General features: G+C 37.8%; 1 protein-coding gene across 2 annotated transcripts in view; it reads right to left on the bottom strand.

The window, feature by feature from the left end:
- Positions 1-23,347, bottom strand: part of Nt5dc1 (5'-nucleotidase domain containing 1) — a 105,601-nt gene that overhangs the window by 1,944 nt on the left and 80,310 nt on the right. For both annotated transcript variants that reach the window (XM_042665825.1, XM_042665797.1), the window contains exons 7-11: positions 12,491-12,665; positions 9,794-9,891; positions 4,991-5,109; positions 2,390-2,542; positions 1,663-1,831 (exon numbers count right to left, since the gene is read on the bottom strand). In XM_042665825.1, the coding sequence (XP_042521759.1) occupies positions 1,663-1,831; positions 2,390-2,542; positions 4,991-5,109; positions 9,794-9,891; positions 12,491-12,665 (714 nt within the window). The remainder of the gene's footprint in view (positions 1-1,662; positions 1,832-2,389; positions 2,543-4,990; positions 5,110-9,793; positions 9,892-12,490; positions 12,666-23,347) is intronic.

The raw sequence follows: 23,347 nt of genomic DNA, 5'->3' as shown, positions 1-23,347 counted from the left end.
TAAAACAACTCTGGAGACTAAAAGAAGACTAACAGGATTTTCACATAAGAATTCTACCTTTAACATCTCCAAAACCATAACTACCACACTTGTCTTTTCCTAGTCATCTTTCTCATCTGAAATTATACAGCAGTACCCAACTGTGCTAACTGTGTATCAGAATGAAAGAAGAGAAGTTCTGTGTGAGGTACATACACCTTCTTAATAAGCATGGCATGACAGCCAAATGTGCTTGGTACCGATGAATACTTTTAGTGTTGAGGAAGTGTCTTCAGCATGCAAATAATCAATTAAACAGAACAACTCTCTCTTTCCCCACAGAACAGTGGGAGCTTGTTTAGCTTTGTTTGACTATGAGTGAGTCCTAGTTAATTATTCTTCCTGAGAGAAGTTAGACAAAAGACAAAGACTACCAAGTCGTAGGGGGCTGTGAACAAAGCATTCAGGATAAAGAAATGGGTGGCGCCCTGAGGTTATGGCTAAGGACACAGGGGTGAAGGGAGTAATTTTTCTAGTTCTTTGGAGCAGTATTTAAGTTCTAGAATATACAAAATTCACTTTTCCTCACTCTTTATTGACTTTTTTAACATGCCTTCTTTCCTTTGGCCTCTCCACATTTTCTTTGATTGTACAGTATAATCATTTACTTCCCATTATGCGTACTCTGTTAACCCCATCCATTACATTCTTAATTTCTTTTTGTTAGTACTTTAATTCTAAAATTTCCATCTTTTTATAGTTTTTACATCTGTAACATATTTCTCATTCTTTTCTGTATGTGTTTATAGGAAACACAGTATTTCTGTTCCTGTGCTCTTATAGGCTGATAAGTCTGGCTGGCTGTTTTTCATTATGTGATGCACCTTACGAAAAGTACATGGGAGGGCTGGGAAGGTAGCTCAGTGGTAGAGCGCTTGCTTTGCATACATGAAGCCCTGGGTTTGATTTCTCAGCACCACATAAGCAGAAAAAGCCGGAAGTGGCGCTGTGGCTCAAGTGGTAGAGCACTAGCCTTGAGCTGAAGAGCTGAGGGACAGTGCCCAGGCCCAGAGTTCAGGCCCAGGACTGGCAAAAAAAAAAAAAAAGTACATGGGAATAATGTAAGATGTAGAATGATGAGCTTGGCTAATGTGAAGCAGGGCTCAGTCCCTGTGAAAATAAGGATTACTTTCTGATGCATATACCTTCCCTATGCATATATATATATATACATATATGTATATATGCATATATATATGCATATATGCATATATATATGTATATATATATATTCCAGGCCTGGCCTTCCTTAGGCAGTCCCTCTCCTCCAGTTCTTATCCCATTAGATTCACAAAGTTACTCAAAGTGCATTCATCCTTTGTGGTAACCTCTCTGGAACCAGCAGCTTGGAACAGGGAGAAGTGGGAGGGTGGATGGAGGCAGCCTCAAAGCCAAGTTCACCTTACTGGGCCTTCTAAGTATCCCATCCGGGTAAATTTTCCCTATTTGATTCCATTCCTCGAAGAAGACCTTTCAGAAATATATCTAACTTTTGTAGTAGGCTCTCACAGAAAGGCTGCCATACCTAAAAGATATTTCCCAAGGAAAAATATTAATGCATGAGAAGGTTTCCTTAAGAATTCTAACAACCAGAAAAGCTTTCACAGGTGCTTTCCACCTTACCTGCAATGGCTTCAATACTTGGAATGGCGATTGTGCTGTAAGTACTGATTCTCTTAGAAGACCAGGTATAAACCAAGGAGTCTTCGGAATTTTCCTGTCCCGAAATTGAGTCAATGAAAAAAGAGCCCCACTTATTAGATAAAGTATTTAGAGGCTTTGCCTTTGGTCTCTGAAACAAGAGAACAGAATAACAATTAAGACTAATAATGAAACTTGTGATTAATTAATCTCAGAGTTCTTTTTTTTATTGTGAAAATACTGTACAGAGGGGTTACAATTACATGGGCAAGATAATGAGTACATTTCTTATCAAGCATTGTAGCCTCCTCCTTTGTTTCCCCTTCCCATCCTCCCCCCCACCCCCGCACCAAAGTTGTTTGACATAACGACTTGTACATCTCATTGTTGCAATGGGTCCACCTGTAAGTAAGTCAAACCAGAGAAACGCTGTAGGTTTTTTTTGTTTGTTTGTTTGTTTTCAGCAGGCTTTGGGTACCTATTACATTTATGGAAGGGAAATTATACTTATTATTTATAATTAAATAGCCTTTACCTTGAACTGAAACTAGTGAAAGTTATCTATTTTCATAATCTGAAAAATTCCCCCAAAGGAGTACGAGCCCAATAATATATACAAAAACAGATGATAGAATGATGAGGGCACTTAGTGGGATCAGGTAGTATGAGGATGTTGAGTTTTCTAGAAAAGAGCTGGTAGGATCATCACCTCATATTTTCCTCTCTTCTGCAGAGGCTCTGAATCCTCAGGCTTTCCACCTTCCTCCCCTCGGAGCTCCTCGAGAATGAGGACTGTCTCCCAGTTGCTATAGTGACGGGCTGGAAACACATCTGAATGCATGCTGTCACCGAAGTAAACCACCTGAAAGTCAGAGAGCAAGTTCTGTTAAAGCATGGAAATTCTGAAAGTGGGGGCTGTTTTGTGGAAGACAAGAAAATTCCTCAACAGGCTTCACAATATGATAATCAAAAATTCCAAAGACATCTTAAACTTTCTTGGATAACTTCACAGTTGACCGCTGACCTGTCCACTTGATTTACAGAGCTCTAGGTTTATGTTAAGAAATTATGTAAGCCATCTGCAGGTAGGAAAAAGGCAGAAGATGAGATAAGAAATTCTAAAGAAGTGAACCTCTATATGCTTATAATTCAACCTGCTCCCAGAATTGAAAAGCTGGTGAAATATTAGTTACAGTTTGTGAGTCATTATCAAGAGTATGTATTATAGTTGGGCACTGGTGACTCACACCTGTAATTCTAACTTTTCAGGAGGCTGAGATCTGAGGATTGTAACTGAAAGTCAGCCTGGGAAGGAAGTTGCATAAGACTTTCTTTTTTTTTGCCAGACTTGGGACTTGAACTCAGGGCTTGGGTGCTGTCCCTGAGCCTCTGTGCTCAAGGCTAGCGCTCTACTAATTGAGCCAAAGTGCCACTTCTGGCTTTTTTTGAGTAGTTTATTGGAGATAAGAGTCTCACAGACTTTCTTGCCCAGGTTGGCTTTGAAATGCAATCCTCAGATCTCAGCCTCCTGCGTATCTAGAATTATAAGCGTGAGCTACCCGCGCCTAGCTTCCATCTTATCTCCAATTAACAAGAACAACAACAACAACAAAAGCTGGAAGTGAAGACATGGCTCAAGTGATAGAGCACTAGCCTTGAATACAAAAGCTCAGAAACAATGCCCAGGCCAAGTTCAATACCCTGGCACATACACAGACACACACAGACAGACACAGACAGACACAGACACACACACACAAGAAAAAGAATATACATTACACTAACTCTTCTAAAGAGTTTCTGGGTTCTACCTGACAGGTGTTGAAACATAGGAGGGTAAATGTGGCTTGGCACATGAAATCTAGAAAGCTCATTAGATATTAAGGCAAAGTCCCACTGATCTAGTCTACTCTTCAACATACAGATGAGGAAATATGGTTAAGAAAGGGTTAAGAACTAGAACTCCAAGCCAAATGTCTTTGTCCACTAAAGCCCTCAGAAATTCTGAGTGGTGGCAATGTGGGAGCCAATTGCAAGGCCAAGTGTACCTCCACCCTTTCCTCTCCCCGTCTCCCGGATGACCTCTCCTGCTTTATGTGATTCCTATTAAACACTTGGTTTTACAGTATTTTATTTTATTGTTATTGTAAGGGCAAAGTACAGAGAGGTTACAGTTACATACATCAGGTAATGAGTGCATTTCTTTTTGAACAGTGTCACCTCTTCCTTCGTTTTCTCCCAGTTTTTCCCTCCTGACCATCCCCCCCACTTCTTCCTGGCCCCCAGTTGTATAGTCCATTTTCAACCTAGTGTCTAGTGAGTGCCACTGCTGAATTCGTTCACCCTTTATCCCACCATTTCTGTGCTCCCCCTTACGCTTCCCAAAATAGATAAACTTGAATACAAGACAAAAGGTACAGGAATCAAGAACAATGACAAAGGAGAAAAAACAAACAAACCAAAAGCAAAATAACAAAAACCTCTTGTTGCCATTTCTTGGAGTTCATTTCCATAAATATCATTTTATGTGATCACACACACACACACAACTATTGAGCTTTTGTCATTTTCTTCTGAGAATAACCTCTATTGGTCTCACTGTGTCAATGTCTAGAGTCCTGTACAATGTATCATATCCTAGTGCATCTTTTGTCTTTTACCATTGAGTGTGTTGACTTGTAGATTTATAGGCATATTGTAGTTACAACAAATGAGGGAAACCATGTAACCTATGTTTCTTTGGGTCTGGCTTACTTCACTTAATAGAATTCTTCCCCCCAAGTCTTTCCTTTCCTTACAAATGATACCATATCATTCTTTCTGATGGAAGCATAGACTCCCATTGTTAAACTCATTTTGTTTTGTGTTTTAAGAAGAAAAGGTTCTGTTGTAAACAGTTTACAATGTCCCACATCAATAATATAAGCAGGATGTCAAATGCAAAGTGCTTAGTCTTCTGTGTCCTTAGTCTAGACTGTCTATAATTTCAGTATTATTTGTTTCACATATTGAAACTTTTTTGATGAACCGTTATCAGGATATCACAGTATCACACATGAATGCTGTGTACTCCCTAGATTTGTGGCCTTCCCCGTGTGGAGCCTTAGCTTTTTACTGTCAGAGATAAAGATCAAGACTATATCAAAAAGGGAAGAACTAATTTAATCAGAAGGTGTAAAGAGATTTGGTAAGTGGTTAGAAGCAGATAATTCTTCCATAGATAACCCAAGTGGATTTGCAACAATGGGTTTAGTTTACAGCAGATGGTATCTATAAGTGGATATTAAAGACTGCATCAACCAGACAATACCTTGGGTTCAGCTTTGCCTGTCATTTTCTTCAGAAGGTCATAAAGATGGACAGCATTCCCTTGGGAGTACCATCCAGGTTTATCCAGACCTGGCAGCGCCTCCTGCTCCTCATCATTCTCTGGAAAAACAGTTGGAAATTGTGTACTTTAAAATCAAGTGAGAGCATTCCATTAGGCAGATTGTACTCATGGCCTTGGCTGCAGACTTTGTACAAAAGTAACGGGGTGGAGAAGGGAGCTGGCATTCAGTGAGTGAACGTATATCAGCAGGCTCATGAATCCAAGCTTAATTTTGCATGTTAGGTACCTCGATTGCTTTATTGGAGTGATGGGCTGGGGGAGAAAACAGAAGAAGAACTACATGATGCCAAATAGTTTACAGGTTTGCAAACTATATAGCAAGGTCCTCTCCTGACATCACTGTCTTCCATCTCCTGTTGAGGCAGGGCTGGTAACAGAGGCTTGAAATCCCTGTCAGTCTGGATCTTGCCTGCTATTAACTTCCTTGTAGACGGGCTGAGAGCTGAAGATGATATGTCCATCAGCAAAACGATGAAGGAAGATTGGGCAAAGTATTGTGAAAAGGATGATACACCAGCAGAGACCAGCAGCCTTTGGTGGAGCTTTAGAAACTGTATGGCAAAAAAACAATCATCATTCTATTTTCTACATTAATTGTATGACTTCAGATTTTAAAAAAAAGTTGCTTCATTTTTACTTTTTTGGTCTTCTCTGCTGTATCCCAAAGAAAGATCCTGATGATATCTAATCGTATGTTATATGCTGAAGTGGTTTTATGAAGTCAAAAGAGGCTTATGCGATTAAAGGGCCTTCTTTAAGAAAAGGATCCAAATGGCCACAGCTTCTAAAGATGTGGAAGGGACAGCTAAGGGTGCTGAAGCTGAAGTTCATTAGCCTTGCTATAAATCAACATGGAGTAAGATAAAGGAGAAACAAGGGGTCTATAAAGAAGGAAGTAAGCAAGACATGTTAGTTATTAAAAATACATTGCTGGCATTAGTAGTACCTTTTAGCTAAAATCTGTTTCCTATATGTAAAAGTTACAATTGTACTCCTCAGTTTATACGAAAACCTACCTTGGACACAGTACTGGGAAGTGTGGTTTATAACCTAAATGTTGATTAGTATAGCTGAAACAGAATGTAATTTATTAATTCCACGATAAATATGGGACAAATATATCAGAATAATATGAAGTGAATTTCTATAAAATCTTAGGTATTGAAGCAGGAGTTCTAAAGTCATGTTTATAGATAATTAAAGCAACATCATATCAATTGGAAGCTTCTGGTTAGGACATATTTATACTTAGTTTGCTGCCACTCAGAGCCCGCTTTTTTTTACTATTTCTGCAAAACCCAATGAAAATTTCTCTTCTTGAGAAGAGTATTAGCCTAACATCAAAATGACAAGAAGATTCATTTAGCACATTCCTTGAAGAAACACCCTGAAAAGTGATTACTTCTCATATCTCTTTGTCTTTATTTAGTACAGAATCTCTTATTGTGCGGGTATGAGAGAAACTGGAAGGTAAATACCTTATAGAAATATTTTAAAATACAGATTCACTTGTGTATGTAGATTTCCATTTTGCATGACACTGGGAATCTCTCTATTGCTTATTAAAACAAAACAACATTTATAGAAGTTTAGCTTCACAAATACTGAGACCCAGTAACCTAGTAAGAAAAAAAATTAAAAAAAATTAAAGGAACAAACCAAATTAAAACAGCTCTGTCTACAAACTTTGCTTCTTTGATCTGTTTCCAGTTTCTGTACTAGATGCTAATTTGAAAGAGTAATGCATATCCACTAAAGTACTTATTTGTGTTGGAGGCTAGAAAGGAAAAATGCTAAAAACCATGCTACTACTAAGGAAAATAAATGTTATTAATAAGCTAGCACCTTTCAATACTTTGATTTGGTTACCTAAAAAACTAACAGTCTTCTGTATCAATTAATGACAGAAAATTTACTTTTCAGTTTATTTTTCTTTTATTTTCGATGCTGGGGATTAAACCCAGGACCTTGTACATACTAAGCAATGTTTTACCACTATAAATATATACATTACGACTTAAGTTACCATAATCTGCCATGATGGTATAATGGAGTTGTAATAAAGGTCACCATTTAGTTAGAAACCTTGGTTCTGTCTGTTATGGGGTAATTTCACTTGCTACAAATCCAAGCAATTCAATAAGCAAAGCAAAGTCTCACAGTTAGATTAACAACAGTATTTTTGATTGTCACACTTGGCCTCTTTCATTCAGTGAGTTTTTATTGTTTATCAGCATGGTGTTGGAGACATATTGCTGCTACTCTGAGGATTCACATCCCAATGCAAGATGGCCAGAAAATGTCTCCATGATAGATAAGCCAAAGGCATTAAACAGAATAGAGAAGGAAGCTCTCTGCCTGGAACTGTAGCAGAAGGACGGTATGGGAAGGAGGTATTTTCTGTGCTTTCTGTAAGGTAGGGGGTCACCAGATATAGGAGAGGGAGGCATTGTGTTCCCCACCCCAATACTGGTTTAGAAATGCAGAATCTAGGGCTTCATTTGGGCCCACTACATTCAGAATCTCCATTTTAACAAGGTCCCTAGGTGCTTTCATATGTGTGTGAAAATCTTAGAGACAGAGAACTGTGGGGGAGGGGGTGGACAATAAAACCCATTTTAGCAGAGTGGCTTAATAAACACTGGTAGGGAAAGACAGACTGCAAAGAATGAAGAGAGCAATTTGAGATTGTGAAATTAGCCTTAAGATGCCACATCAAGTGGGGAAGTGGGTTTGAGAGTCTGAGTCTATGTGATTTAACATAGTTTGTACCCCACAGTAATAAGTGAATAATACAAGAAGATACTGGAAAAAATAAAAGCAAGTGTCAAATGGATGTCTGTGCTAATGCAAAGTACTTCAAGTGAGGAAGGGGAGGAGTGAGAAGGCTCGGCAGAATGGAAGAGCATAGGGATGGGTGATTTCTGAGTACATAATACAGGACTTCATGCATACAACATGTGAAAGGATAACGAAAATGGAGGTTTCTAGCTCAGGCCGTGAAATGGCTACATGAGGACTATGAGGCATGGAAGCCAATAGCATTTTAGTTGTGCTTAATTTCTAGGTAGAAAGAGAGCATTTTTATTTCAGTCTACCAAAACACCATTAGGGATACAGGAAAGGAAGTCTCTGAGTGGAAGAGCTAGGAATCACTGTATATAGGTGGTGGCTCGGGCGAAGGAGACAGAGACAAGGTGTTGGATCATGATTTGTACAACGGGGGATGGGAAAGAGTTGACAGCTTTGGGGAGACTGAAGACAGACATCAAACCAGAGGTGGTAACTCCTGCTAACACTGCAGTGAATTTACAATTTTGGTGAGCCAAAGATCCTCCCTTCCTCTCAAAAAACCTTAGCATCAGTCAGAGCTCCAGATAGCAACCAAAAGGATGCTGTTTGCCCAGAACAGTCTCTGCAGGTGGAGGAACTGAGCCCCCACTCTTTTCCCTTGTCACCATGACAACCACTGGCCACCAATGTGTGACTCCAGGGAAGGTTGGCTTCTAGCACTGTCTATTCTCAGGGAGCTCGCTTGTGCTTGTCTTCATCTTATTCCTCTGCCTTTGTCCATTTGGAACAATGACTTAATCATTTCCACGCCACAGGTTATGGCAGGGGCTGATATGACTCATGTCATATAATCATATCACCTGCCACCGAGAACGGTTTGAAGGAGCCAAGACAAGATGGAGTCTCGGAGCTCAGCTGTTGTGCTGTGGAATTGCACTGCAGAACCTGGGGCATGATAGAATTCATGCTGTACCAAGCCATTCCAGGTGTGACAAACCTGAGAGGCCCTAAGGACAGAGTGGATGTGAAAGGCCGAGGAACTGAAGAATGAATGTTTGCTGTTTCATTAGAAAAATGACTACAGAATTACAGAATAGCCTAGCAAGGGACACTTCAAATTGTATGTGACCTGAGTTCTGGGGGTGGAGAAGACAGAGGCATCTATAGGTCTAAAAGTGAAGCCGAGAGAGAAGAAATTAGACATCTGAGCTCCAACCACTCAGAGGTGAAGGACAAGAAAAGAAAGGGCAGCCGCATATAGAACAGTTGGTGAGAAAGGGAAAGGCAAACCACCAGCAGAAACTGACAGAAATCTTAAAGGTAGCTGAGAATCAGCAACAGCCACAAAATAAACACGGCAGCAGAACATAGTGAATTAGATTTAAAAAATCGGGGCAGTTCCATGCTCTGCTGAATAACAGTCCAACCACCTTTTTTTTTTTTACTCTAAAAGGAATGAAGTATTTTTTGTCTTAACTCTAAAAACAACTGAATTCACTGTATCTTCCATCAAAATATTTTAAATTAGAAGCCCCCAAAAATGAAGGCTCCAAAGGACTCTGATATGTTCTTGTCGAACTCTTTCCAGATGGGGGGAAAAAAACCCCAGTAAGCTTTTCTAAATATCTGCACAGTAAACATAAATTCCATAAGTACTAAAATAATCAATTTTGACTTAGTATTCATTCCCTGGGGGTATTTACTTTGGCATTTAGCTAGACTCTAAAGATCAAGGTAAAGTCTGTGCCCTTGATTTTTCAAAAACAGAAAGAGACCGACATGCACATAAATGATTAGGATATAAAACGGCAGAATATAGTTCAAACACAGGTTCATTCTCTTTCCTCCCCATTTGGGAATATGACACATTGCTTTGCACTTGCTTGTAAGCCAATAGCTACAGAGGAAAAGAAAGAGAATACAACTTACCAAGTGTGTGGAAAGGCCTCTGACTCGGGCAATGGGAGAAGAAGCCAGGCTTCAATGCATTTGTAATTACAACATCGAAAAGGTCAGCAAAATCATCTCTAAAAGCAACAATGGTTTTCGTAAATTTATTTTAAGGGACTAGGAACTCTCCACAGAGAACAATTTAATCTCTGCTGGTCTAGTTTACAACAGCATTGTTGTGGTCAAGTGTTTCATGCGTTATATTTTTCTCACTCATTTCTATTGCACTAGAAATAAAAGGTAGTGATCACCTGTCTTCTTGACAATTCCTTACATTAGGAACACAACAAAAATATCAGAAAAAATCAGACATTTACAAAAAAAAAGAAAAGCAAGCAAGGCAGGCACTCATAAGCACCCTGAATCTATATACTGAAATGTCCTCCAGAGGATAATACAGTGATGGATTCAATCATCTCTATCATCAATGAAATATTCAGGAGCCATGTTTTCAAATCTGGGGACTGGGATTTGTCTAGACCTAATTATCTTGAAGAATTATTAGTACTTTTTTGTCACTGGTCTTAAAGCTGCATTATAGTAAGTCTGGTAAAATTTCTTGGAGTGTTTTAATTATGAAGATATTAAAAAATTAGTATAATCTTATAATGTAGCACATTTTAGATGACAATAGAGAGAGAGAGGTGCTGGGAATGTGGCTTAGTGGAAGAATGCTTGCCTAGCATGCATGAAGCCCTGGGTTCAATTCCTTAGTACCACATAAACAGAAAAAACCAGAAATGGTGCTGTGGCTCAAGTGGTAGAGTGCTAGCCTTGAGCAAAAGCAGCTCAGGGACAGTGCCCAGGCCCTGAGTTCAAGCCTCAGGACTGGCCAAAAACAAAAGAAGATAGGGTTCTAGATTCATGCCTTCTTCATAGAGATAACTAGTTTTTCCAACTTCATTTGTTGAACAGACTAGGAACAAACCAGGAACAGAAGGAACATAATAAAGGTAACCTATTAATAGGGGAAAACTGGAACCATTTTCTCTAGAGCCAGAACAAGACAAAGATGTCCACTCTTTCTCCTCTATTTAATACTGTACTGGAATTCCTAGTCAAAGCAGTAAATCATGGAAAACATTTCTTCAGTGTATGTTTTTGGCTCCTTTGTGGCAGATCAGATGGCTGTAGTTGTGTAGATTTATTTCTGGCTCTTTCCATTGGTCTTCATATTTGTTTTTATGCTAGCACCATTCTGCTTTTGCTAGTATGCCTTTGGAGTCTAATTTGAAGTCCAGTGTTGTGTCTTTTGGCATAAGACTGTTTTTTGGTATTTGGTATCTTTTGTGATTCTCAAAGAATCTTATGATTGAATGTTCTATTTCTGTGAAAAATGCCACTGGGACTTGTACTGAATCTGTACATTGATCTTAGTAATACAGCCATTTTCATAATGTTAATTTTGTCATTTCTGTCACCTCCTTGGTTAAGTTTATACTTAGATATTTAATTTATGCTGAAGCTATTGTGAATAACTTTTTTGATTTCATTCTCAGTGTATTCACTGTCTGTATATAGAAAAGCTACTGATTTTTTTCTTTTTTTCCTTTTGGTACCAGTGCTGGGGCTTGAATTCAGGGACTGAGTGCTGCCCCTGACCTCTTTTGCTCAATACTAGCATTCTACCATTTGAGCCACAGATCCACATCCAGCATTTTTGGTAGGTTACTGGAGCTAACACTCTCACAAGACTTTCCTGCCCTGGTTGGTTGGCTTTCCTGCCCTGGTTGAACTGTGATCCTTAGATCTCAGCTTCCTGAGTAGCTAAGTTTTTAGGTGTGAACTACTCATGCCCTGCTTAGCTATTGGTTTTTATATGCTGATTTTATATTCTGGTATGTTGCCAAACGTGTTTATAAGATATAGGAGCTTTTATTTGTTGACATCTTTAGGGTCCTAAATATAGAGCCATTATCTGTGAGTTCTTTTGATTTCTTCCTCATGCTTTATTGCTTTGCTTAGGAACTACCGAATGGTAATGAATAAGATCAGAGAGAGTGGAGATACTTCTTTTGTTCCTGACTTTAGAGGAAATGATTTCAGTTTTTCACCATGTCTCAGGATGTTGATTTTAGGTTTGCCCTATACAGCTTTTATTATATTGAGAAATGTTTCTCCCATTCTGTTTTTTTCAGAGCTCTTATGACCGGTCAAACCAAAAGCCAACAGCACACTAAGTTGCACAGTAGAGCCTTCCTCCAAGTCTGCCTTATTCTAAATACAACTGCTTATTCTAAAGATGATTTCATGGATGTCAGGTGTATCCCTGGCTGTGCTAAATAGCAAAGGCTATGGCTCTACACAGATATGATTGTTGACTAAGACACTTGTCAGGAAATGAATTCTACAATTTAGTGTCCTTCAGTAATCATCCAAAGGTGGCAAAAATTCACGGGAGGCTGAAGGACATGGAATCCACCTATCTTGTAGAAAACATCAAGCCTTAGCCATCTGTAAGAGATAAGTACATCTTGTCCCCAGAACATTCTGCTCCTGCTCCTGGAAAATGTACTTGGGATAGGTTGCTGGCCACAGATACTCAGGTATGTAATAGGAAAGCCAAAACACTGTCTCCCAGAACTACTTTACACAGTACGGTTTGGACCCAATGTTACTCACTGGTCTAATTGCCACCAGTATTTTATTAGATAAATGTAATGGCTTGTTGCTTACCCAAGGATATACTTGCACAGAAGTCTACAGTAATCACTGTGAGAACTGGTGATCAGCAACAGAATTTTCCCAGCATTCTTAAGTTGTCGAAGCCATTTTCTTACAGATTCTGGACAACTGTGCAAATATCGGCCTGGATCTCTTTTAATTTCGGGAAAATATAGTCCACAATTTTCTGAAAAAAAATGCCAAGGTGATTAAAAATTTCTTTAGATTAAAAAACATTCATTATGTTTAAAGCTCTGGCTAAAATTAAAAGGATTAAGACTAGGTTCAATCAATTTAGCAATGATACCAACACTGTTTTGTAAAAGTAATTTTCGTTTTCATTAAAAAATGATGCTTGATAGCATCAGTTGATGATTTTGACTGTTCACTGGATAAGAAAAAATACATTATTAAAACAAGTAATATAATAAACATAGTATTATCAACATTCCAAACCAGAGGAAATCTTGTTCCAGTTGCTATTAAGTATTCTTTCAGACAAATACTTGCTGAACAGAGCTAAGAACCAAATATTCAGATGATGCACCAGCCACACAGCTTTGGTGTGAAACAGTTGTACAGGGAGTTGGGTTCCTCTGGGACACAGAAGCAGTGTTTCTTTTTTTAGTTTATAGGTATAGTGTATCTTTTTCTTCTTTTTAATTACGAATATTTTAAAAATTACAAAGGAGCTGCCATTTAACAAATCAGTTTATGAATATACTTTATCTTGATCAATGTCACCCTTTCAACATTCTGATCCATTCCTGCTCCATTCCTCCCGTCTCATTCAGCTTCATTTTGTGGGATATATATTGCATTCTCGACCGCTTTCTCCCCTTCTTCTCCTCTTCGTTCACCTACCCCTTCCCATCTTGACCCTGCCCCACCCTCTTTGGGTACCTGCCTCCTGGTGTTTTATTTTGCTGAACTTTGATTTTGGCTTTCTAAGGAATTTGAGATCTCTCTTGAATCTATCATATTTCAGTTAATAAATGACAGAACACAAACAACATGCAAAAGTCAGGACAAAACAAGCCAGGAAGACCACAAAGGCCCATCGCTGATAGTGAATGTTGACTTTTCAATGAGTGAGCTGGTACTGCTGGCTGTATGCGCCAGGTCCTTAGGAATCTATGTGTTAGGTTAGGCTCCAGTACAGACAGATGGTGGCAGCTCCCTCCAGACTTATCCCTAGTACTTTACCCAGTGCCTTGAAGTTGTGCATATGTAGCAGAAAATAGATTTGATTGACATAACAATGTTAGATTCACATAACATTAAATTTTTTTTTCCCTGGTGGTGGCTCATGCCTGTAACCCTGAGATCTGAGGATCAAAGTTGGAAGCTAGCCGTGCACAGAAAAAGTCTGTGCAGTTCTTATGTCTAACACACTATCATTGGAAGAACAACCTACCCTGTCTCTGGATGACTTATGGTCATGTGAAGTCCTTAACTCAATAAAGCTTCAACATTAAGGACACCTGTTATATGTAGCCCAAAGCATCTTGGCTCAGATGATCATTATTTAATCGGAAAATAACACATTGTAAAAATACCAAAGTCAGGCTAACCAATAATACAAGGAAGACTGTTACAACAAGAAAATTATATACAGATACCAGGAGATTAAGAACAAAAATGAGGCTGTGCTCTTTTATTCTATAAGGACATTTTTTTGGTCTCATTCTCTTGGATCTCCAAATGTGGCAGAAGTTATGTAATGATCCCAATCAAAATCAAAATATATTTTGCTTTGTGCCAGAGAGGGGAAGATGCTATTAGGAAAAGGCTCTTTTAAGAAAAATAAAATAAGCCGGGCGCTGGTGGCTCACGCCTGTAATCCTAGCTACTCAGGAGGCTGAGATCTGAGGATCGCGGTTCAAAGCCAGCCCGGGCAGGAAAGACCGTGAGACTGCTATCTCCAATAAACCACCAGAAAACCGGAAGTGGCGCTGTAGCTCAAGTGGTAGAGCGCTCGCCTTGAGCTGAAGAGCTGAGGGACAGCGCCCAGGCCCAGAGTTCAAGCCCCACGACCGACAAAAAAAAAAAAAAAAGAAAAATAAAATAAAATGAATGTCTAAGAACAGATCAAATTGATGTGTGCCTGACCATCAAAGTAGTTTTAGAGGCTAGATCTCTTTTACCTAAGGGAGTCATATGTGAGGTTATTTCATTCAGAAAAACAGAGCTTTTGCAGCAATTTTTTTTGTTTGTTCGGAATTCTTTTTTGTACTTTTTTATTGTAAAAATACTGTACAGATGGGTTACAGTTACATGAGCAATTTGGGCTATATAACCAAAGATTTATAATGTGGAATGAGAAAACTTGTAGCACTATATATTCAGAAAACTGTGGTTTTCCTAGCCATGTGTACTTGGCGCCATCTAATGGTCAATTTACAAATCGCTATTTAATAACCTAGTATTAACATTTCCAAAAGAATTTTAAAAGCATATACCTCTAAATACTATAATCTAAATTCTGTCCTTAATTTTATTAGTATCTCAAGAAGACTAACTTAAAAGAAGAAAATATAATAACCAGTGAAGACTATTCTATAAAATGATACTGGTTTTTTTTTTTTTTTTTGTCGAACTGTTGAAATGAAGAAAAAATTATAAAAGAAAACAACCCTGTACAAAAAAACCCATCACAGAATCTGAGTTGATCTTATATTACAAAAGCTCCCTGGCTGTCTTGGGGAGAACTACTTTTGTCCCTTTGTAATCTCCAAGGATTAGAATTACATAACTACGCACATCTTTTTATCAAAATAAATTAAGCTTGTGAAACTAAAGGGAGACTTTAGATTCTAGATAAACTGCAATTAGTTATAATCTTCTAAGAAGATTTAAAACTCTAAAGGAAATAAATACATCCTTTTTCTCAGCATGGAACAGACAATGAATGCATGAACAGCTAAATTAGTAGCAGAAGTGGAACATTTATATTAAGACTAATAATAAGATTTGGAATAGTCAGACCGAACAACAAAAATTGCTGTTTCATGAACTATCAAAGTCCCTATTATCTGAATAGTCTTTCCATTCTTCTCTGTTATCAAAAACTAGAACAGATTTACATTGATTGGACAGGAAAGAAAATCTAGACATAAAGCAAAAAGGAAGAGGAACAGTTTTATTTGTTTGCAGCTCACAAAGTAGCCTGCATTTTCACTTAACCTCTGGAAAAATTCGACTTTTTCACTTAACTTCTAAAGGAATTCTACTTTACTGCCAACTTGATGGAACTTCTTTTCCTGGCGCCACCTTCTCTTCTAGCACTGGATGCTGCCATTTTCTTTATCCCGATGTAATTAAAAATGAAAATTCCTAGCAGCTGATTCTTAAGAACCAAAGCTTAGCTTTCCTGTGCTTAAAAAGTTATTAAACACAGAGTTGGGAAAGTCACAGAAGCACTGCATCTGGAGAGGTGTGCCTGCCATGGCCTGTATTTATCAAACAGGATTTAGGGACCTCTTGTGGTAAAAAAAAATTAGTACAACTCAAATGCTAAGTGCTTTTTGTAGTTTAATAGACAATTGTGCCACATCACTATTTTCTAGCATCCCTGAATAAGCACTTTCTGGGGAGCCTGTAATACCTTTCTTGTGATGTGGGCTGAGAGTTTTCTAAGCTGCTATCAGAGGGACCAGACGGAGTAGCTGGGATGCAAGCTCTTGGACAGAAACCGCCAACTAAGGTCTGTGAAGGTCCCAAGGCAGAAAATCATTTAGGAGATTGATGAACTAATTACACCCTTTATCAGTTATATAAGAGCATGCTATTTGAAAGTTAACATGTTTAATTATGAATTGTTTAAGTGAAGGCAATTGCTGTACAGATATCTAATTAATTTGGTCTTTTTTTCAGAGAACTAAATTTCTTTTGTTCACTTGCAGAGAGCAAGGGATGAAACTAACTTTTACATTAAAACAGATGTCTAGTATAAGTTCACTCTGTAGTTTGAGCTAAATGAAAGCAAAAATCGGCAAGCTGACTATAATTCTTGAAAAAGGACCTTAAAGAAGAACTGAGAAGCGAAGTATGTGATATACTGAGAAAACCTAATTTATACAATTTACATTTTAACAAGATCTGAGTTGTATCTCTGTACTCTAATGTGCACATTTATGTTCAATTCCAATGAACTTGATTTGTCTGGGCTGGGTCCACAACACTGATAGTTTTTAAAATCCCCCAAGTATTTTTAAACTTATGTGACATTAGGTTAAAAAGTAGTTCTCTGTACTGCAAGGACACCTCAAGTGGTAGAGCACTTGTCTAGCATATGTGAGGCACTGAGTTCAACTCCCCAATACTCAAATGAGAGAAAAAGAGAAAGAGAAAAAAAGTGATTGCTCTAAAATACAAGAACCATGACTCTTACTGCTATCTTAGATCCTGAATGCTTCGCTGTAAATCTCAGGCTGCCAGTGGACAAAAAATCTTCATTTTATAGTTTCTAGAGCCTTGAACATCATCAAGGCAATCAACACATATTAATTGCTCATGATTATCTTAAGTATTATTGTGGCTGAGGAACTTCAAGATAAAGTTTTATTTTATGCAAATAAAAAAGCACTGCAGTCTGCATTTGGTTAATAGTTAACTCTAATTTTAGAATGATGGCTTTCAGATCTGTAATTAGGAAATGCAAATGACATGAAACTATTTTGGAGAAAATTATTTACACAGTTTAAGTAAGTATAGACAAACCAGAATCTGTCTCTCTAAGGTCACTATAGTGGCACACCTTGGAATATATATATATATATATATATACACACACACGTCTGTATATACATACACAAACACATAATCTCTGATTTTTGGGTAGGGAGTCCATTTCTGAAAGTGAAATAGCCAGAAATCTGTGTGTTACTATATTTCAGTTACAGAATTTATTTTTTTTAGTAATTTTCATTTTAATAGGAAGTACATTTCATGTTCTTGTGCATATGGTATAAAAATGTATGCTCAACTTATTGTACATATAATATATGTTAGAAAATGTGAGAGGAGAGTCATATTCCAAAGATGGCCACACACCCCTCACCTTACCTGTGTCTAGAGATGGAGTTGATTGCACTATTCTTTTGAATCTAGGAAGGCCATCTTGCTTTAACCCACTGAATATGGTGCCAGTGACACCCTGAGGCTAGCTCCAGCCTAGGAGCTTCAACTTTTTGTTGAATCCAGGCACCATGTAAAAAGTGAAGCCAATCTGGGACCAAGCTGTAAACAGGAAGTCAGGGGAGGAGTTTGTAGGTGCTCTAAACTGTCAGCCCAAATGAACTCCAGGCTTCAACCACAGGCCTAAGATTAATCCCCTTTGATGATAGCCAGCCTAGACAAATCTCCAGATGACTTTAGCCTAGCTGACACCATTGCAGTTGAAAAATGTTCCACTGAGCCCATATGCCTAAGTGGCAATAATAAAAAGCTGTTTTAAGCTGCTAAATTTTCTGGCAGTTTCTTATGGAGCAAGAAATAATTAGTACAAGATGCTCTGGAATGGAGTCATAATTCCAATTATTTCTATGTAATTCAAGACAGATTTAGCAAATATTTACAAATGTTTGTAGAAACAGCTGAAATAAAAGTAAACAGATTCTAAATTATTTTTATTCTTCTCAAAAAATCCCCACTCAAAAGGTTCCTATTGTATAAAAATTTACAAAAATAAATATATGTATAGATCATGCCAGCATACATCTTTTGAATAGTTTCAAAATCAACATTAACAAGAAATGAAGGCAAATTTTACATGATGTTTCTGATTTTTCACCTATTTCAATCTTGATCCACTTAGAGGAAAGAAATATGAGCTGTTGACAAGTCTAATGATTATAACAATAAGAAATAAATTTCCTGGGATATTTAACTCATCTTCCAGTAAACCTCAACCCAAACTTCCCTTTTCCAAATCTAACTGTGTGTTTATGTGTGTCTGTGTATACACATATCTCAAAGATCAAATTTGTCATGAGGGTACACTGTTTCTTCAGTGCCTTTAGGCCAAATATCCTCAGTGTCTCTAGAAATGTATTTTCTGACTAACAGACAACAGTATTCGGAGCTATCACTAACTTAGATGAAATCAATTTCTGTACATTAGATGAGCTCTAAAAGATTACTTGTTAAATGTCTGATCTCACGGCATAGCATATATACAGGATAACCAAGCTACCAGGCCTAGGTAATATCTACACTGCTGTAGCACACATAGACAAAAGAAGTATCTGTTTTCATTAAGTCAGTATTCTATTTTTCATTCCACTTTCTACCTGAGTTGTATCGTCTACATGACTCTCCCTCAAATCACCTGGCCTACCTACTGTATTTTGAAAGGGAAGACAAGGAGAAGGAAAGGAGAAAGAGAGATGGAAGAGTGAAAGCTGGAGTACAGAAATGGACTGGAAGGAAGGAGAGGCGAAAAAAAGAAAAAAGTGAGAAAGAAAAGAAAAAAAAAAAGGGAAACAGTAAAAAGTTTCAGATTAGTGAAATTTAAGTTGGGGTACTTTCTCCAGATGGATGTCCCCAGAGGCCACAACAATTTAAAATGTCCGTTTATGTGTAGAGTGCAAGGCCATCAGTCACTCCTTCCAGCATTCTTCCCTGGATAATGGTTTTAATGGAGACCTTGGCTTTGAAGTTATAGGGAAAATGGCACTAGAATAGTGAAATAAGTACTTCCTGGTATAACAGAACAGCATGGCTGGGGCGTTGAACCTGAAGTTCATAGATGGGCATCAGTGTTGGGAGTTGTCATTACATTCATATTCATATTCCTGATATTAGGAAAACAACAGAAGACAGAGGTTGGCAAACCATAGTCCATGAGCTAAGAAAGGCTTTCTACATTATAATGGTTATACAAATATCTACACAGTGTTTTTGATTTTTGTCTCTTGGAGGGCAAAGTCTATAATATTTATTATCTGGTTCTGAAAGAAAAAGTTTTCTGTAACTTTAAAAAAGCTATAACATAAGCAGAGTGCCAGTGGCTCACACCGGTAATCTTAGCTCTTTAGAAGGCGGTCCAGAGCTAGCTGAGGCAGGGAAGTCTGTGAGATTCTTATTTCCAAGTTACTGAAAAGCTGGAAGTGGCGCTGTGGCTCAAGTGGTAGACTGCTAGCCTTGAGCAAACATGCTCAGAGACAGCGTGCAGGCCCTGAGTTCAGGCTATAACTAGAATATGCCAAAAAGGATCGTAAAGGAAACTGGTAATGTGAAGGATATTGCTGAAAGGGCACACAGACTCTGAATAGAGACTATTACAAAATCATTTGGGATAAAACTGGAGTCACTGGCACGATGTAACCTCACCTCAGTGAGTCTCCAGCCTAGGTTTCTTCTCTCTGCCATTTTCTAAAAAAAAACTGTCCACTTTGAAGGTAAAGTCTAATTCTGCCTTGGCGATTCTGGCACATTTTTATTTTTAGTCTCTGAATAAGATGATTTTTTGTTTACTTGGTCTGCATGTTAATAAGGCAATAGATCGTAGGGACTACAGCAAGACACTGTCAGGCCTGCGCTAAAAGCTAACAACAACATTGTTAGCTTAATGTCAGAGGAAGTGGGAAGATCTGAAAAACACACAGGACAACATCACCAAAATGACACAAAAGTGGTTGTTACAGCATGATATGAATAAAAGTTCTGTTGTCCAATAGTGTTAAGCATTACCTGTATAAGAAATGGGAATGTTTTTCCTGACACAGCAAACTAAAGGTGCCTACAGATAACACCTACCACAAGTTTTTAGGGGCTAGCTTCAAGGAGCTACATTATACATTTCCTTCCCAGAGTGTTTTTAAATGCACTTGCCAGACACACAAGCATCTTGGAGGGCTTTGCTTTTACCAGAAGTTCCTTTGATTTCCTTCTTAGTACTTACTTTTCTTTGCTGGCCTGACCTTTTTTTTTGTCCCTTTCATTCTGCTTTCTTAAAATCTAATGAATGTAAGTTTATGTGTATGGGATTTTTCTAAAAAAAAAACCCCAGATATTAACAGAGTATCGTATTAACACATTAACATCGTACTAACATAATAATCATCATGCTTTAAAAAATTATTATTTTTTGTTAGTTGTGGGGTTTGAACTCTGGGTCTGGTGCTGTCCCCTAGCTTTTCTTCTCAAGGCTTATACTCTACTACTTGAGACACAGTTCTACTTCTGGCTTTTTGTGGTTAATTAGAGATAAAAGTCTCACAGACTCTTCTGCCTGGGGTCACTGCAAACCACGATTCTCAGATCCCAAACACCTGAAAAGCTAAGATTACAGACATGAGCCACTGCCACCCAGAAAATCATGCCTTTTAAATACTTAAACATAAAAATCATTTAAAAGTAAAAATTAAAGACCCATTGCCAGAGTAGCATGAAAAGAATCTAAAACCTGTTATGAATTCACTCATTATATATATATATATATATATATATATATATATATATATATATATATATATCTCCAGCTATATCTATCTACTTATCTGTATTATTAAAATTTTTGAAAGGAAGTTTCTTACACTTCTCTCTTTTTTTGGATACATGAAGTCTACAATTTAAAAAAAAACAGTGAAAAACAATACATTTACTTCTACTTCTAGAAACTCTATTGAGGTGAATAGGGAAAGGAGGTACAGACTCTCTTCCCACCATTTCTTAAAAAAAAGCACTAAGACTATCGGGGTGGTAATATAGCTCCTACCTTCAAAAAGATCTCAACTTTGAGGAGACAGAAACAAATCACAAGGGGAAGTGTGCACTGGTTAGACAGCCATGACTGCTGGGGGAGAAAGTAACCGTTACTCCAACAAGTACTGTAATGAATCAAAAAAAGGTATAAATGGCTTTTTGAGTTTGATCCAGAAGAGAAAAAAAACAAAGTGAACAGTGAACTTCAGGGGACGTCCAAGGCTTTGGGTCCAGGTCTAGGCCAGAGAGAATGGGAAGCTAAGACTGCCCTTACTGTCTGGACAAGTGAGCATATTTGGCCCTACTATAATGCCCTTGTTCAGAAATTTGCTTCTTGGCCCATGTCACCAACATATAGCTACTGTCCCCAAACTGATTTCCTCTCTGCTTTTCTAAATTCCACCCTTAATTTAAAAATTAATACCCACTTTACTAGTTTTCTCTTTCTACTGAAAATGCCAGAAATTACATCTATATCACACATCCAGCTCTTGTTTATTTGCTTTTCTATGCACTTCTCTAATGTCACAATAGATTTTATTTTCCACTTAAGCTTCATGAAACCAATTTTTGTTGTGCCTTTGTAAGGATTCTGGATACCTGGAAAAGTAACGTAATTAAAACTTGTTCTTTCAAAATGGTTAAACATACCTTCCATTGAAATGATATGTGGTTTAATAAAATAAGCCTTTTTCTTCTGCATTCAAAACCAATTTCACTTCAGCCTACACGAAGCTTCTTAGACATTTTAATGCAACGGCTTGTTTAATGGGAAGGAATCCCAATGTTAAGTTTCAGGACTAGGATTGCAAGTCTGAATATGGATACAGATCTAGTGTACATCTTCAATTCTTTTTTTTTCACTTTGGTGGTTGTTTTCTTGACCTCTGGGCCTGGGCACTGTCCCTGAGCGCTTCACCTCAAGGCTAGCATGTACCACTCAAGCCACAGCACCACTTCTGGTTTTCTGGTGGTTAATTGGAGATAAGAGTCTCATGGACTTTCCTGCCTGGGCTGGCTTTGAACTGTGATCCTCAGTTCTCAGCCTTCTGAGTAGCTAGGATTATAGGCATGAGCCACCAGTACCTAGTACTTTCAATTCTTAAGAATAAAACATTTGCTGTAGGCACAGAGTAGTTATATTTATTAAGGCAGATACCCTACCAGTTCTCACAAAACCTGGATAAAACATTGTAAAAATTAAAGTTTAGCTTATAGTAAAATTTTTTACTTGAAAAATTTTGACAGGATTAATAAAGCATATAAGTAATCAAATTACTTCTTTTTTTGACTTGCCAACATAAATCCGGTATCTTTTAAACCCTAGAATTACTTAATAATCAAGAAGAAAACACTCAAAATTCAATTAAAACAAAATAAATATTTTACTCACAATTATTTGGCAAAATCAACAGTAGACACTAAACGAGCCATGTATACTCAATGAAGAAAAAGGTGAATGAAAAGGAAATTGCACTAGACCTCATAGATGATCAGTAACATCTCTTCTGAAAACTATGACAAAGAAAATGTTTTTCTTTCTAGAATAGAAATCTGTTTAGAACTTCAAAAAGGTTTCATCTACATGTGTTATGCAAGCAAATTAAATCATTATAGAACAGGATAGGAAAGATGGGAGAAAGGAATTTGTGATTTGAAGATGACTTCATTAAGAACTCCTGTGGCTGTAGGTGGAGGGTTAGTGGTTGCCTCTTTCATCTCCAAGGACACAGCAGTTCTGTAATTGTGTGAATACAAAGCTGCAAGCCTGCAATAAACATAGTTGTGCTGGTAGCTTTAGTGTGGCCTTGTTTGTGATCATTTGGGTAAATGCCCAAAAGTGGGATTGCTGGGTCGTTGGGGAGCTCTATGTGGAGTCTTTTGAGGAACCTCCATACTGCTTTCCAAAGTGGTTGAACAAGTTTACATTCCCACCAACAATGAAGTAAGGTTCCTTTCTGTCCACATCCCCTCCAGCATCTGTTGTTGTTAGAGTTCTTGATTTTTGCTGTTCTAACTGGAGTGAGGTGATATCTCAATGTTGTTTTGATTTGCATTTCTTTTATGGCTAGGGATGTTGAACATTTCTTCATGTGTCTATTGGCCATCCTTCTTTCTTCTTCAGAGAAGCTTCTCTTTAAGTCTTTCGCCCACTTACTT

This window comes from Dipodomys spectabilis, unplaced genomic scaffold (genome assembly GCF_019054845.1).
Source record: "Dipodomys spectabilis isolate Male_0828 unplaced genomic scaffold, ASM1905484v1 ptg000001l, whole genome shotgun sequence".
In the NCBI taxonomy this organism is placed as follows: Eukaryota; Metazoa; Chordata; class Mammalia; order Rodentia; family Heteromyidae; genus Dipodomys; species Dipodomys spectabilis.
Note: the sequence above shows the minus strand (reverse complement) of the source record. Positions and strands in the feature narration are given on the sequence as shown.